The sequence below is a fragment of the Gymnodraco acuticeps genome, unplaced genomic scaffold (genome assembly GCF_902827175.1).
Source record: "Gymnodraco acuticeps unplaced genomic scaffold, fGymAcu1.1, whole genome shotgun sequence".
Taxonomy (NCBI): domain Eukaryota; kingdom Metazoa; phylum Chordata; class Actinopteri; order Perciformes; family Bathydraconidae; genus Gymnodraco; species Gymnodraco acuticeps.
Window position 1 is genome coordinate 818,373 of NW_022990198.1, and position 17,797 is coordinate 836,169.

General features: G+C 42.4%; 1 protein-coding gene across 2 annotated transcripts in view; it reads right to left on the reverse strand.

Moving 5' to 3' along the window:
- Positions 1-2,610: 2,610 nt before the first annotated feature.
- The window catches only part of LOC117547419 (protoheme IX farnesyltransferase, mitochondrial), a 45,977-nt gene continuing 30,790 nt past the window's right edge, over positions 2,611-17,797 (reverse strand). For both annotated transcript variants that reach the window (XM_034218175.1, XM_034218176.1), the window contains 3 exons: positions 10,817-10,887; positions 5,942-6,174; positions 2,611-3,712 (listed from right to left, as the gene is read on the reverse strand). In XM_034218175.1, the coding sequence (XP_034074066.1) occupies positions 3,273-3,712; positions 5,942-6,174; positions 10,817-10,887 (744 nt within the window). In that variant the 3' untranslated portion in view covers positions 2,611-3,272. The remainder of the gene's footprint in view (positions 3,713-5,941; positions 6,175-10,816; positions 10,888-17,797) is intronic.

Sequence of the window (17,797 nt, forward strand, 5' to 3'; positions counted from 1 at the left end):
TAAAATCACTCATTCAACAGGTTGCACAGGACATTTCTATTTATTTTAACAATACAATAATTAATAACGACTTTGCTTTTTAACTATTGTCTTATTCATGAGATAGAGGCCTCCCTCTAACTTTGAGAAGTCAAGCAACTTAATATCGTTTTATTAAAATAGTACATTTATATTTAATAGAGAATATATCAGAATAGCAAGAGAGTGATAAAAAACGCAACCCTACATGGACACGTTTCTTTTTAGGAGTTTTTTTGTGCGTAATTCAGTCATGTTCCTAACGCAGGCACTGTTAACATTTATATCTGGGAACACTTGAGGAGCCCTGTATTGAATAAAAAGCCCAACAGTGGGAATATGCACTTAATTTAGAGAGAACGAAAGAAGAATAAAGTTTCAGCGACTATTTTTCATCTGAGACTGGAGATGAGTCAAAACAGATCTGTAATATAAACCCGGGGAACCTCGGCCGAGTTATGAAATAGAACCACTGACAGACTGTTTTCATCTTTTTAAAACGAACGAACAGACTGACTAAATGTGTACGACATCTACTTATATGTGTTTTTATTGCATATGAACATAAAGGCTTTTATTTTTGCAGTTTTGGCTGCAATTCACAAAGTCAAAAGCACGTCGAAATAACAGCCTCGCTCTTTTAAAAACAGTAAATACAGAGAGCTTGTGATCAAGTACAAAAATATAAGTATTTTCAGGAGGAGATTCGTTTTTTATCTCTATTTTCCTCATAGAAAAACATTGGTAGGATGACCTGTTGCGTGTGATGCAAGTTTATTTCCCACGGAATCAATCATTTATCTCTCTGATATTCCTACAGAGACTTAGAGATAGTTTTACATTATGGGTTTTTAGTTTCTGTCCAAACGCTGCTTTATAGTTTATTGCAGAGCTTTGGATTCTATGTTGCAACACCAACCTTTGAAGGCAGGCCAGAGGTCATCCGTCATCCTGAGACTTCACTGCTGCTTTCAATCCTGCTGCCTCTACTGTTTTCCCCTCTGGATGTTAAAGCTGCTGGGAGGACTTCAGATGGGACTCTCCTGTTTACAGATGAATATGTTGCCCCTTTAGTGTTGTTGAATTGAGGAAAATCTCAGCAATTAACATAAATGGTGTATTGACTAGTATCAGCAATGAGAAGGAGAGAAGCTTCCATGTTTGTATGCAAAAAAACAAGAATATGAAATATAAATGGCTTGTGATTATAGACTTTTAAAAACATTTCTTACATTTTGTTAGCTAAATGTGAAAAATCTCAAGTGCAAAAATGGCAAAATCCCATTCAGATACTGTACAATTATAATGATGTATACCTATGAATTATTATATACTTTACATAATGATTAAGTGTCTGGAGTAAAAAAAACAAAAACTTACCTCTTGAAAATGATATCTCAGATTCCTTTAATGAAAACCTCAGAATCTATGAATATGCAAATATTTCTCATTTCAAAAAGTATAATTTTTCTCTTTTTGTTTTTATACGTTCAATCTGGTAAAGTTAATTCTCGGTGTATGCGCACTGGAAGTTTCAAGTTTCCACATCCCCCTTGTGTCAGTCCTTGAATTGTTCCCACGGGCTGTGATGTCACCAAATCACAATCGTAGACGCTGTAAAGTCAGATTTAAGGAGAGTGTATGGATTTAAAAACAGCACATACATCACTCAAAGGGGAAGCTAAAACATCCGAGCTAAGTTACAAAAAACACATTTCAGAGAGCACTTGTTGGCATAAGTAAAGTTCATAATGTCATTGAATAACTCCCAAACCTCAATCTGAGACTAAATAAACTAGCTGGAGGCTTTTTTGGAATAATGGCTGGATTTACCTTTCATCAGAACAGCAGCTCAAAGACATCTCTTGTATAATCTGAGGAGGAACGCTTCCGTTGGTTGTGGCGAATAAATCGAGCAACTGTTCAAAGCCATTGACCTAACACTGAATATGAAATATAACTCAGAACAGCATCAGCAGTAGCTTTCTGTTCTCCTGGCTCATAGGACAAGACAGCAGCTCTCTACCTCTATAGGAGCGGACATTGTGAACCATGACAGGCCGTCACCCTGAGCCCTGGAGGTTGATATTCAATCTGCACACAGGTTGGTTGGTTGTGTGTGTGTGTTGTCCCCACTTCTCTCTTAACTGTAACAGCTGGCTCGATCGCTCCCCTCCCTCCCTCTGATATGAAACTCTGTATCCGGTCGGACACTTTACGAGGATGTCGAGCCGTTTCAGGTCTCCCGGCCTTGGCTAAATCCCACTGCCCCCTTTTATGGAGGGAGGATGGCAGCGAGGGGAAGGGGACGCTCGTTTCTCCGAGTGCGGTGATGGAATTGTAACCCAATACCAAAACTAGGGGTAAAGGGCGGAAGGGGAGCACATGTTGACTGACAGGTGCAGAGGTGGCCTGCTAAATAGAGCTCATTGGAGGGATGGCAATGTTGTAGCATATCCACTAAGGCTATCATTGAAACTTAAATCCATACATTATGTGGAGGCAGCAGCACCTAACAAGGCCTTGGCTTCAGGTACACAATTTACAAGATTTAAATGAAGTGGAATGATGACACAAAAGATAGAATAACAATGATGAGGCATGTATTGTAAGAGAACATTTGCCCTTGTGTACAGGGGTTAGATGTTCCCTTCGTTTTTTAATTAAACCATAATGACAAAAAATGAAGACACATCTTTTGCTGAGAAGCGAAATACAAAGAGGCATCTCAAAGAATGATAGAAAGTGAAAACACAATGAATAGATATCACGTGCATTGTCATAAATGCTTCATATAGTTTATGTTTCTCTTATTTTTAAACATTGACTGAGAGCTCCAACAGAGATCCTGTGATCACCATGATGTCTTCACGTCCTTTAAATATCCTCTTCTTCTATTTTGCATTTGTGCAATGCAGACAGTGAACCCTGTGTGGATCCATAGGAGCGATTACAGTCACTGTACAAGACATCAGTCATGTACAACATGGAGAGGAACCCCAATATAAATAAATACAGAATATATACAGTACACACACACATTTGAAATGACAACAAACTGATGTGTGTTTTCTGTAAGTCAGATATTTTTGATCCAAATCATTTCCAGCTCATTTCCTGATCTGCAGTGACCACCTTAAAGCACACGGATAAAATAATGCGTCCATTATGCAGACCCCTCTGAGCACGAGTGGTTGAAGACACTGAGGGAGCATCTCAGTAAAAATAAAAGCTCTCAGAGGTCTAAGAAGTGTTTAGGAAGGCAGTGAGCTTTGCAGAGCGAGGGCTAAAGAGGCTGCGGGGGGGGGTTCCTCGGGGTCTCTGCGGGGCTTCTTGCAGGTGAAGGCCAGCAGCAGCAGCATGGGCAGGTGCCACAGGCTGCAGAAGAACAGCTTGCGGGCGCTGCCGCGGTCGCCCTCGCGGTAGAAGCGGAAGGCCAGGTAGCTGATGTACAGGTTGATGGGCAGGGAGATGATGGGGAAGGTCCAGGTGGTGACGTCCAGCACCGGGGCCAAGGTGGAGAGGCCGATGAGGCCCAAGCTGTGGCGCAGGGCCACCCGCTTGCACATGCTGGGGTGGGTGACGGACATCATTCTGTAGCCGCCGCGGGAGTAGTCCTCCCTCAGGTTCCAGCTGAGCGCGTTGAAGTGAGGGAATTGCCAGCAGTACAGGAAACCACCCATCAACAGAGCACCTGGGGGGGGGGGGGAGAGGGAGAGAATGAGGGAGGGGAATCTGAGGGACTATAATGCGTTCAGTTTGCCAATACGAGCCGGAAATAAATGGTTTATGTTTGGAACGGTGCGAAAGCTTTCTTTTGAATCCAACAATTGTAATAATAGTTTTTCCAGAATTTGAACACTTCAGTGACCACAAACAGCTCAGTGCAAACCTTTCTCTTGTATTCTAAAATATACTTACAAGATGCTTTTTAAGTATATTTTTAGTAAGAGGTTACAAATACATGTACCAAAAAAAAGCGGCTATGCTTTTCCAATGTCATAACGACAGAGTGAACGATGCGGATCAGACGGTGCTTCGGTTAATGACTATTAGTGCTGCACTATGGCCAAAATCATATTATTATTTTCTTTAAAATGTAGTGCTGAAAAAAATGTGCATAAACAACATAAACAGAGTGCTGCTTTTTACTTTAACATTGTGCTATAATCCTGCTAATGGACAAATCGAATCAGCCGTGAAATAAGGTTTTTCTTCACACTAATTGTGTTTTTTGTATTATTTCTCGCTGCAGGGAGAAAGAAAACACACAAATACTGATCTTCTTTTGCCTGGCTTTTAGGGAACATGATAACTCCTGTCTGAGTTCAGAGTGAGGACTGGGTTTGATCTCTGATGGTGGACTCGGCTTTCAGGGACATTAGGCGTAATGCTTTTTATACACCCGGTTAATTCAAAGAGCAATTTCATCTCAGGCTGATCCTCTGTAAAGGCTGGATTGTTTTTTAAAGTTTTTATGAATATGATGAGTTACTATGGAATCACAAGTCCTTGAATGGAAATAGAACTGCTTCCATTTATAGATGAAAAGCACATTTATTAAACATTACGTTGAAAGAGCCATCCTAATATTTAGAGCATAAACTCGCGTGAGGAAAATGGTGGCAACACGATGAAACACAAATCATGCAGTTGCCATAACAGAAGCCTTAATGTCCCCCCCAAACAAGCTGCTTAAGCCCCCCCGAAGTCTGCGTCTCTTCGCTAACTTAATGTTACATTCATTTGGCAGCTGCTTTTGTGCAAAGAGACTCACAATAAGGGCATTCAAACTCCCCAGGAACAAGAGCAGTGTGAGCGCTGCAGGGATCCTGCGCCGTGTGTAAATAAAGCTTTACGAGTGTGAGACCAGGGACCCTGATGATCCGGAGAGGAGCAACAAGCAGCTCACTGAAGGATGTGGTGCAGGGAAACACTGCAACGTGATTTAACTAGGGCTGCAACTAAAACTTGTTTACAATATTAATTAATTGTTTAGTCAATACAATTATTCCAAATAACTTGGTTTATCCACAACATAACATTTGGCCTTACAGCCAGGAAGTATTTTCAAATAGCTGTTGAAATCCTCCAATATGCCAAGCTCCTAAGTATGCGTGATGTGTGTGTGTGTGTGTGTGTGTGTGTGTGTGTGTGTGTGTGTGTCTGTGTGTCTGTGTGTCTGTGTGTCTGTGTGTCTGTGTGTGTGTGTGTGTGTGTGTGTGTGTGTGTGATCACTGAGACTGTTTATTTGTTGATTACCTAATTTACACCTGCACTTTTTAAAGAACATCCATAAATATTCATCTTGCACATTTTTTTTAATCTAATACATCATATTCCATGTACTTGTATATAGACTCTTCTTGCACTATTTCTATTCTATTTGTATTTACTTGCATCTCAAAACAGTCTCTTGCACTATTTTGTTTGTTCTATGTCCTATATGTTGCACTGTTGGAGGAGCCTGTGACCTAAGTCTTTCATTGCCATATCTACACTGTAGCTAATGTGCAAATGACAATAAAGCCTTGAATTGAATTATGTGTGTATTTGTAAGAGTCTGGTGTTTTTGGAGAGACTGACATCAATCACACTCAGCACGACTAATTTATAATGTGATGAGGATCTATTCAGTTACGTAGTTCATACTTGGGATTGATTTTTAAACTTTAATGTACTTGAAGTATGCACTATTATGCAAGGTCATCAGCCGTTCTCAATATTCCATTCCTTGGACCTGACTCTAATTGACCGGTCTCCCTAAATATGATGTTTTCAAATGGCTTACTGTCTGATTAAAAAGGCAGAAATTCAAAAATGTATCTATTTACAGATTTGAGGAGGTTAGATCCAGTGCTCGTTTGGCATCTGTGTAAAATGACTTCAGGTAGGAGATATCTTTCAATGAATAATTCCGCACCTTGGCCCAGACATCCCGTAGCAGCCGTCCAGCCCATGACGGGGGGGAGGGCCCCCACCACCGCTCCCACCCAGGTGTTGGTGATGCTGAGCCTCTTGAGCGGAGTGTAGCAACAGGTGTAGAGGAAGATGTTGAGGGCCCCCAGGAAGCCCGTCAGGGGGTTAACGGCCAGCGTGAGCATGGCCACTCCGGGAATTCCACAGGCCAGAGCAAAGGACACCGCATGGAGGGGGCTGAGGAGAGGAAGGGACACAAAAAAGAGAGAAAAATAAGGAGAATTTGAATTTTTTGTGATAAAAGGCAATAGAGAAAGACAGGCTCAGACAAAAGCCTGTCACCGCCATGAGAACTATAGGGTGATAGCGTGTTAGTGGGCTTGTGCAGACACAAGATAAGACAATGATAGCTCCACATGTTCAACACACACACTGAGACCCATGGTGGCCACACACTAACCGTCAGCAGCCGTGCATGGCAGAGTCTCAAAACGGAAGGCTTAGAGGAAGCTCATCTGATAAGAGTTTGTCAGGGATAAAAGTAGCCCGGCAAGATGAAGAGCATGTGCACACGCCAGAGATCAAAACTAGCTGCAGAAAAACCACGGCTCAGGCTTTTAGCCGGATGAAGACTTCCTCCTCCTCCTTCCCTGCTCTTTTATTGAAAGCAGTGATGGCGAGGTCTGGTTCAAATTCACTCGTAAATGCTCCATAAATTAAAGAGAGGGTAGATTCAAATCTTGACCGAAAGCAGGCCCTTTTTCTTCAAAAAGCAAACGGGGCTTTTATTTTGGTGGCGCGCGGGGAGATGGCATCATTAATGTGATTAGTGGTGTTATGTCTGTTTTATGTGGGCTGAGGTGGGGCCGTGCAGGCTGGCTCAGTGGGAGTCAGGGGAGGGGGGAGTGCATCACATGGTCTGAGGTGCTTTTACCGTCCTCTGCTTAGTCTGTCACAGCCACAGTCATAACGTCAGGTGGGTAATGTCAACACCAAAGCCAAAGATGTGGACGTCTGGTTAGCCCACAATCAAGGCCAGGGATCCAAAAGTAAAACATGAGGGATTTAAATGTTACTTTAAAGAAACAGGATGATTCTACTTAAAACGGAGTCACCTGTTCTATATTCAAGTGGTCGGGGAGGGAAAGTAAACTGTGGAAAACAACTATTCTGATCTTTCTACATCTGTAAGCCTTGCCTACAAAACAGAGACTTCTGGGACTGGTGCCAACTGGGAACACTACAGATCACTGAAAGCTTCTGCCCACATTTTAGTATGATTATTTCAACAAACAAACCCAGATACTTGATGTATTGACAGCCAGAGAGGAGCCAATATTTAATGTAAATACAACAGGAGGAAAAGGCTAATCCTGAAAGAGTTCTCTTGTGCTTCTGTGCCAAAACAGAAGTGGACTACCATTTTGAAAAAGTGTTGGCTTCCTAAGCTAATGCTGCAGAAAAGGCAAAGAACGGAAAAAGACGAAGATGTTAAACTGTGCAAAGAGAGAGCAGGGGATAGGTGACATTAATAATAATAATAATAAAGTGAACTTCAGCTGACAGAGCTAAATTAACTGAATGATAAAACTACTTCGAGCACACTGTTACATTAAAGAGGCCCTATTATGCGTTTTGGGGGTTTCCCTTTCCTGTATTGTGAAATGAAGGTTTTTGTGCATGTAAATGGTCGGCAAAGGCTAAAATCACACCATTCCCCCCCGAGGGAGTTTCTCTCACACACACTCACCCCCTGCCTGAAATGCCTCTAATGGACTCCTTTGTTTACTTCCCTAACATAGTGACATCCCTATCACATCAGTATAACACTCACCATTCTATTGGCTAGTGCACCAACACATTGAACGTGATAGGACATCTCTAAGTGGTTGACCAATCAAAAGAGGTGCTGCAGCACAGGCAGGAAAAACAGAGCTTTTTGAAATTTAAAGCAGTAGAGACACAAAAAACTAAAATGAAGAGAATATATGCAGAATATGTCTTTAACAGTTGCCATCCATTTTCCACCGTCAACTCCACTCTGAAAATACATTTAATTTAATTCAATAAGCTTTATTGTCCACGAGAGGACAATTCTGATGCAGCATAAAAAGGAAACAACAATCAACACGCTGTACATATAGCAGCGAAGAAAATATAACTTTCCTGCTTCATTATACTAACGGCCCCAATGCCGTCCCATGAAACATGTTTTTGGGTTAAGTTCTGTCTTGTACTTAATAAAAAGTGGTTGTCAAAGTTATCTTAACAAAGCAAACTCCATTTTCTGGTGCAGAACAGCCTAAATCAAAACTCTCTTCTGGCTCAAAAGCTGCCATGTGTGTAACCACCTAGATGAAACTAAAACTCATCTTCTGTCTTCCTCCTCCTAGCAGGCTGACAGCTCTTCAGCATCAACACATGTGGATGCCTCAAACTCTGCGAAGCCACTACAAAGGCTGGGAGACTGTCATCTGCATTCTACTGAAGAACAGTAAAGGTGGGTAAGATGAGACACTATTGTAGTCTAGACAAGAGAGGACAACGTATTTCCGATGCTCACATCACATTGGCAGACAGATTTCCACAGTCGGACAGATGTAGAGGAGGGACGCCTTGAAGACAATATAGAAAAAGTGTAAAATGCGGCCTCCTCATGGCTTGTTTGACAGCACACTCTGGCCTCATATATGCTTGCCGTCTCTACACCAGATTGTATGTTCTGTCTCGGTGTTTGCGTCTCAGAGACACGCTTCCTCTGGTCAGCGACAGGCTAAAAGCCAGGGGAGAGGATGTGTTTAGATAGTGAGAGAGCATCTTCAATCAGCAGCTCAACAGCATGAGGGTCCGATTTTAAACAGCATGTCAAAGAAGAATTCCTGAAGCTGGGATGAGATAGCTGAGGGTCAGGGTCAGGGTGCAGTTATAGTACCAACAGGCCGTTTCAGTCACAGCGGGACTATGATGCTGCATCAGCACACAACGGAGGCTGTTAAGGCACGGACACACCAGGCCGATTATCGGCGTCGGTGGGCGTCGGTGGGCGTCAGGCCAACGATGAGCGTCGACACGCACTACTCAGATTGGTGTGTCCCGCACCGTCGTGTGTTTTAAGCCGTGCCGACGCCTTTTCGGCCGAAAACCCGCCGATTCAACATGTCGGGCACTCGGCCAAAGGCAGTCAGCAAAATAAGTCACTCTGATTGGCTGTTCAGCTAGCGAATCAGTGAATGAGAAGCGAAACGGAAGTGAGGGACCCAAACAAACTATTAAGAAGGCAAATCTGAGATTTCATTTAGCTCCAGCTCTCGACACAGGTTCGGGAAAGCCCCGTGAGCTTCTCGCTGTAGAGTGAAAATGGAACGCACACGCTATTTGTTGTTTGTTTATATCACGCAGTCTGTTCTTCTCTCGGTTATCACGCAGTCTGTCTTCCGGTTGTTGACTCTTTTGAATGACGAATACACATTACCGCCGCCTGCTGGTAAGGAGAGCTATTGCCACTCACGCATGCGCAGTTCGTACGTGCTTCTTGGCCGTCGGCTGAAGTCTTTGCGGTGTGTTCCAGCGACACATGGCCAAGACGCAGGAGACGGGAGGCGACAACAGTCGGGGTCCGTCTGTGTCAGTTCTCTGTTGTCAGATTGGTGTGTCCGGGCCTTTAGCTTCTACTTGTTAGCTTCTACTTGTTAGCTACATGTGGACAGGACTGTTGTGGAAAGGGTTTCATTGTGTTTTTGTTGATAAATGTAGTTTTTCACTACATAGGTAAATGTCATACAACAATCAAAATACCTACACTCCTGGTCTCAAGTAAATATCCTAAAAATACAATAATGTATTTCATTTTATATTAGAAATATGTCTATACAAATACACAGTTGCATAATAACCATTAATAAATTAACTTTAAATAATAAAAATACATTAAATAAACCAATAGGAAATTCAAAAGCCATGTCAATTATTTCAAATGTATTAATAGTGTTAGGTTCCTGTAGTGTCTTTTAATTCAGTTACCACACTAACATGTTCCAGATCAGTCCCTTAAGTTATATTTATTTCCTAAGTTTTATCCTCTTGTGTCAACAGGTTGTTTGCTTTCTTTCTTCCTGAATACAAATGAGATAACGCTCCTTTCCTGTAAGAGTTCAATGCGATAAAGGCAGTTTCCTGGCACTGACAATAGGTGAGGAGGACATGATGTTGGTTTGTCTTTTCTTTTGGTTTTCTGCATCAGTGCATTCCTGCTGCTTGAGGGTGGAAGCCTCCGGAAGAGAAAGGAAAGACGCCATATCCAGTCATACAGTAGTAGAGCGCAGTGATACATGCAGTTCACTGAACACAAAGATTATCAGACATCTGAACTACGGAGGAAGCAGAAGTTAAGGTGTCATGTAACACCCTGACCTCCGCCTCTACCCCCCTCCTTCCCAACCTGATCATAAGCTCGCATTACACCTGACAGGAGTACAGCAGAGGGTTAGAATTGGCAGCTACGCTCTGTGGCTGCTGCTACTCGTCTGATTTAGCTCCATGATAACTCAGCTAAAGAGAAACACAAGGGAGTAAAACAATACAGATGTGTGCTCAGTGCTACTGTTTGCTATAAAAGGTGTGGTCAGTAAAATATAGCCGGTAAATTACAAGCTTAGAGAAAGATAAGGTCAGTGAGGGAGGAAACAGTAGCAGCCTTGTGTATTGATACAAGAAAGAGATGAGGTTGGGGGCTTAGTAGCTGTCATGCAGTGTTGCCTCTGTACTGAACTCATGCTCTCCTCCTCCTACTCTCTCAAAGTAATCAAAAGTGCAGATGGGGTTGTTTTGCTAAATGTTGCACACAGAAGGCTAGACCTTTTAAATAGGAGAAAAACTGTACCTGATTTGTCCTCTGACGAGTGGACGGTTCTTGGTACGATTCATGTTGGAGTCGAAGGGCACTTCAAAGTACTGCGGAGACAGGAATACACGTGGGTTGATTCAGGATCCCACACAAAGACACTGATCTTCCTTCATGGACACACAGTATATATGAACTACTTCAGGCAGCAGTGGAAATGCATCGCTTTGGATGTTAAACTGCACTTATGTTGCCTAAATTCTGCCTTCCTTTGAGCTGAGTAACAATACAGCAACGATTTATAGCGCGATCATTCTACAGATGCAAACAAAGAAAAAGGTGTGAATAGAAAGAAACAGCCACTGTGATAAATGATGCATTTCTTTCCGGTGTCGGTTGTGTTAACGTCCACAGAAATGTAAATCAACTTGGCAAAATGATAACGATCACAGGACTTCCGCCGTGGCTGCATCTGTGAGTTCTACGCAACATCTGGAGAGAAACAATGTGAGGGTGTAGCAGAGGCTCGCCCTACACGTAGAGAGTCAGCGGATGGAGGTGGAAGGTGGAGACCGAGGTGTGGGTTGGGGGGGGGGGGGGGGGTTGGTGCACTGGGACAAAACTATGTGAAAAACTACTTATACTCCTGTTTTATGATCTGCTCTGGAGGAGTATGCTTCAAAGTGCTCCCATGAGATTGGCAATGTGTGACTAAAATGCAAACACATGGGGTGCTTAAATGCAGGAACTGGCTAATCTGTGTGTGTGCGAGTGTGTGTGTGCAAACGTCTGTTTGCTCGCCCGCATAAGAGCCTTTGACTAATGAAGAAAACAGATAAAGCACTTTAAGAGCACGGAGCATCAAGAACCATCTCTGCGGAAATATGGCCCACATAAAATATGTAATAAACAGATAATCCACTTTACTCTTCTTCAAACCAAGTTTCCAGATTTACTGCACTCGTGACATCGGAAAGCCACAATATTATTAAAAAACCTCGGGTGGAACGGCGTTGCATTATGTATAGATTTGTTTTTATAAAGAACATTAGAGAGAGGGCGGCACCATTAAGGTTGACTTGGAGTTAGGATCTAAATATGATCAGCAACGGGAAGATCAAACATCTTTAGTATACATGTGCTCTTTTAGATGTGGTTTTCAGAGGGACACTGAACCTCTCAGTAGAGTGGGATAAATATTTCGAACCTACCCTGTCTTTGCATTTCGTGTTGCTCTTTTTTGGGTTGGTTTCCTCCGGATTCCTTGCCAGAAGTCGACAAAGTACAGCTACCATTTCACAGTGCCGACATGCTAACATTTTGTACTATTTTGAAGAGATAAATGAGTATTTGCAATATGACAACAGAGCCTTTGATAGTCAACAGTTGGTATATACATCTCCTCATTTGGCTTCAGTTAATGTCTATATTGTAGTGGCACTAATACCCTCCAAGCACCCAAAGACATTAAAGAGGTAGGGATTGTATAAACTCTTGCGATATGCACGAAAACAAATCTCCTGCTTCCCTTTTCCGTCTTTTGGCTCAGTTTTAGTGTTAGCACTAGCTAGCCGGACTCTGACTGGACTGGGCCGAGCTAACGGACAGCTGTGTAAGTGGCTGTGGGACCCCGAGGCCCGGGCCGAGGTGTTAATTATATTTCCTGGGTCAGGAAATGCGTCAAGAGGTCAGGGGCCGCATGAGAGAGAAATGCTCTTTGTGGCCAGAGCAGAGCGGTGCTGCAGGCCTCGGGGCCGGCCCGGGGCCAAGCTCCCTGCAGCAACGCTCACATAAAAAGGATCCATTTAGTTTCCAATAACCATCCCACAAGAATAGGGTTCTCTTTGTGTTGTGCCCCACAGGCATATAAGGCCACATAAAAGAACAATTAAAGAGTTTGAAGAGTGACAAAATGATCTCAAACACAAGTTCTGCTGTGTTTGAGTGAAGTCGTCGCGTGTTTATATGGATGACTTAATAAGAATGTCACTCAGTCCCCCCCCCCACTGCGTGTGCCGCTGTCGTTTCACAGTTTGTCCAGCTCTGCCCTCTTTGCCTTTTAAGTCGGAGTGCCTCATCTGGTTCGCATCAGCGGCCCTCTCAGCCCGTGTCATTATTTCCGCCCGATGTTGCCATGTGTAACAGTGAGGGCACTCAAATAATTAGGCCATTTGTGTTTTGTGCGCATGCACGTGCGCTGCTACAGGTAGGTCTGAAAGTTTGGTAATTTTTTTTAATTGACACGTCTTCACCGGCGATGACTCGAGGTAACTTGACTGTGTAATTAGCGGTCAAAACATTTGGTGATTATAGCATATAGCATCAAGCTCAAGAATCTCCAAAAGGGCTCTTCTGACTGGTGTAAATGTACAATGCCATTACTCAATGGTAGTATCATCAATACTACAGCAACAACAATATTAAAGCGGATATGATAATTGAATAATGACATTTACCCCATTATGTCAACAAGGCCTGAAACAAATATGTACAGAAACAAATATTTGTATCAAATTGAGTGATTGTTGTTTTAAGCTTATACTACAGATGCACTATGCACACTCTACACAGTTTGCAAAAAGCCCAAAAATATAAATATTGCTATTTATGTATATTTGAATTAAAACTAAAATGAATACAAATTATAAAATCGTATTTATTATTGAGTGTCAGTGTGACTGCTATTTTACAATATACCAGTGTTTGAATTTAGTTTCCATTGTGTTGACACATGCACAACACCCTTGCAAACAGACAACAGTTTGTTTGCAACCCAATGTTCTGCTCTTAAAGCTCAATGACACACCATGATACATCAGTTTAAACTACCTTCATCTACACAGAGGCAGCTGGGGGACGGAACCGGAAGTTATGGAGAGCCTGGCTGCTGCTATCAATTATGAACGCAAACACACACGCACAGAAACCCGTAACTGTAGGGACAATTATCCACCAGATGAGGATGGAAAACAGGCGCGACCAAAGTGAGAAGCAGAGGAGCGGGGGAGTACGGTTGCCAGATCTTCCGAGCTATCAAAGACAGAACGTGATCCTCCGCCAACCACCGGGGCTCAATTGATAACAGGCAGGCATTTCCTTTTTCTCTTGTGTATAAGCTATGGAGGACAACTTGGCTTTGTATCCTGATATGATTTATGGAGACACATTAAGGGTTGGTGTAATTTTGAGAAACGTTATGAAATTGGCCTGTACTGTATAACCACTGAACATGAAGGAGATGAAACAAGACTGAGTATTTATTGAGACAGCTTTATACTTTTTTTTGTGACCAACATTTTGTAAATGTTTCAAGCCATCTTCACAAGGTGACAACCATATAGAAACTAATCATACAAATGGAAATATAGAAACAGGTATTAGGGAAAGGAGCTCCTATCCCCTGATCCCACCTCTGGACTTTCCACAAATATAATATACAGCAGTTTGTCTTATATTCATTTTAGTAGTTATTTTGTATATTTATATTTGGTAAGTATTTGTCTTAATAATTCTCTTTAATGTTGAATAGTTGTTTGAATATATTTTATTCTTGTTGTATTTTTGATCTTTCCTTACAACTTAGTATTTCCTTATGCTGTGTTCATGTCTGCACCACTATACACCAAATCAAATTCCTTGCGTGTGTAAACATATCTGGCAATAAAATGGATTCGAAATCTCATGCAATCATAAAGTTGATCCATTTACACATATTTTAAAATAGAGAACCGCAGTGACGCATCCTAAAACCCGGAAGTAAGTTAGCATTTTTACCACGTCCGGTTCCTTCGACAAAAAGCCATGCAATTTCTCCTTAGGATTTTGGAAAATAGCTCCAAATAAGGTCTGTGTTTGACACAAATTGAAGAGACAGATCACGTTTTGTTCTACGACATTAAATACATCAGCAGTGACCCCACTGGTGATTTTTGAAGAGTTTACGTGTCTGAAAAACGATGGTTGTTAACAAGTGGCTGAATAGGACTACAGAAGTTGTCCAGGCCGTTTTACGTCATTACACCGAACACGTAAAACACTCCCACTAAGTTTGTTTGCCCTGTTCTGCTTGAAAGCAAGTACCTGCCTCCTGCAAACTGTTCAAACAAACGCTTCAACTTGTACCATTTACAATCTATATGTTTGAATATGGATCTTAAGTTGGCGTGACGTTGAGGCAGCGACCCGGCTGTAGTTCGTTTATAGCATAACGTTAGCATTTTGCTTCTGGCGACTAGATTTATGATTGGAAAATTATAAAAGTAGGATAGACATGTGGAGATTATCCGGCTAAACAAAACGTGATCCCTCTCTTAAATGTGTTTCAACCACAGACCTTATTTCCAGCTATTTTCCAAAATCCTATGGAGAAATTGCATTGCGTTTTTGACGAAGGAACCGGAAGGAGTTTACATCCGGGTTTTAGGACACTGCGGTTCTCTATAACTCCTAATCTTGTTTACATACTGCATATATATATATATATTATATTATACAGGAATAATACAACTAGGCAGCTGCTCCTCAAGGGAGATGGGTTGCCTTACCAATGCCACACCTAACTGTTGCTAAAACAACAATAGGAAGTGCAGTGAAGATCGGGGAGGAGCGATACAGTAACAGCACATTTGCTGTGTTAACTGGAGAGTCAGGAGTGTGCCTAAACACAGGAACATACAGAGCAGAGCAGCTGTATGGCTTTGGCTCACAGGAACATCAGCTGGCCTGAACAGCACGCCTCTTTCGCTCTGCCGACAGAAACCCAGGTGCACAGGCTAAACACAACAATAAGACCAAGTCATCACCTGTCAGAACGTCATCTGTTTGCACACTGGAGTTGAATGGCACAATCAAACATCCGCATGGGTGGGGGTGAGGGTGGTGCTCTGATGAGTGCCAAGTCTGCTCAAAAGAGCACACGAGCTCTCAAAGCCCCTCTTCAACACCAACTGTGAACTGTCTCTGATCAAGCACTTGACAAACAAGCAGCCAAAGATTTACATAGATTAAGCTTTCCTCAGAAGTCAATGCAATGCTTCTGGCAGACACTCGGAACAATTTGATGTCAAATGAAAGAAATGGAACAAAACAGACGCAACCTGACTAGTCGCAACACAAAAAAACGCTGGCATTAAGGTCACTTTGAGCTGTCTTTCAAGAGCAGTGGGACTGTTCTGTCTCAGAAATGTTTCTGATGTCTCTGGAGTCAAACGAATAGTCTTGGAGCTATGTGAGCAATGCTTTGATTTTACACTGCTACCCCTGAAGAACCTGTTAAACACCTCCAAAGTACTTATTAAAATGTTAGCAACAGTTGAATGCTTTGAAACACGAAAAAGGTCAAAAATGTAGAAGAGAAGTAATGATGAAAGGCAAGTAAGGGAAGAGATGACGAAGCAGGCAGATGAAAAAAAAAAAAAGCTAAAATCTTCTTCACCTATGGGTTGGGAACCGAAACTCGATTCCAGATGAGAACCGATAAGAAAATGCCGGGTACCGGGTACCCATACAAATTACACAATTTTGGTTCTGCTTAACGGTTCCTAAACGCGGTCGACCCTGTATTCCACCGGGTCCGTCTGCGCTGCGGTGACCCGGTGGAATACATAGCGGACTGGCCATCTGTGTGTTCAGGAGAATCACAGAACAACCGGTCGTCAGCGGGCCGTTGACGACCGGCTCGGTACGCTGACGACCGGCACCGCCCTTCATTTTTTTTAAACGGCATCATGTAAGTTGCGCTGACAGGCGACAGTTGCCCCGCAGCGAGGCTCCCCCCGCCCTCCCGTAGACAGTTCACGAGCTCAGTCACTTCATAACACCAAAGATGGGTCGCTGTAAATGCTCTGAAGTGAGGCTCCACTACACTAAAAAAGAAAAAGACAAGGCACAGTGTAATGCCTGTTAATAGCTTGCCACAGGCAAAGCTCAGTTACAATAAAGCACAGCTATTGTGCAATACCTTTGTATTGCATGTATATTTTTTTATTTGTAAAAATATCAGTTAAAGCTTAAAAGAATAAAGATATTTTTGTTATCTAAACGTTTGACCTCTTTCTTTTACAATTTTCGAATCGAAACGGGGAATCGATAAGAACCGGAATCGATAAGCAGAACCGGAATCGGAATCGATACATTTCAAACGATACCCATCCCTACCTGCGCGCCTTACAATTAACCCCTTATGCTAAAAACATAAAGATGAAATGACCTAGGCAAGACCATATGGTTGTAAAATAAACCTTCTGGTCATTATTCAGAAATAAGCCTAGAAACTGGATGTGGGCGTCAAAGCTTTAGAAATAACAGCACTGACGACATCTCCATCACTTCATTGCTGTCACAGAGAGCTTAGCAATATTTGGTTCACACTATGTGCGGTGGAGGTGAAAGATAAAAACAGGAGACATGTGTCTGTGTCTGGAATGCTGCATGCGGACAGCTGGCAGATGTTTTTCGGGGTTACTCGCCCTCTGTGATCCTTTGATGTGATGAGATGATAGGGCTGGATCAGCTGGTGTGATTAGACATGAAAAGCTCTAATATTTCGCACAGTTTGATTCATGAAAATCGTTTAGAAAATTGCTTTAATGGTCTCTATTATACGTTTTTTCCCTTTCCTGTAGTGCGTTTTATGTTTTTGTGCATTTAAAAGGTTTGCAAAGGCCTGCAAGTTAATGTGTGCACGTGACATTTTTGTACTGTACAGAATCACGAGTTTCAAAATGAGCATCTAGCCAAGGTAAAACGACCCGTACATTGCTTTTTTTTCAAGGAAACACTGCACTTCTCTGTCTGACCAAATAGTGGATGGAGTCTGAAAGTCTTCCTCTCTTTACAATGATCTGTTTAGAGCAGTTGGCAGCGCTCCACCTGGCACAGCGTCTCTCCTGATTGATGTCCTGAGTGTGTGACAGTGAAGTGCTAAACTGTCCTCATGTTAATCAGCTTATTAATGCCGAGCGAACCTACATTGCCTTTGCCCCTTTTTCTGTGAAGATACGTGCAGGATCTGGGCAGCAG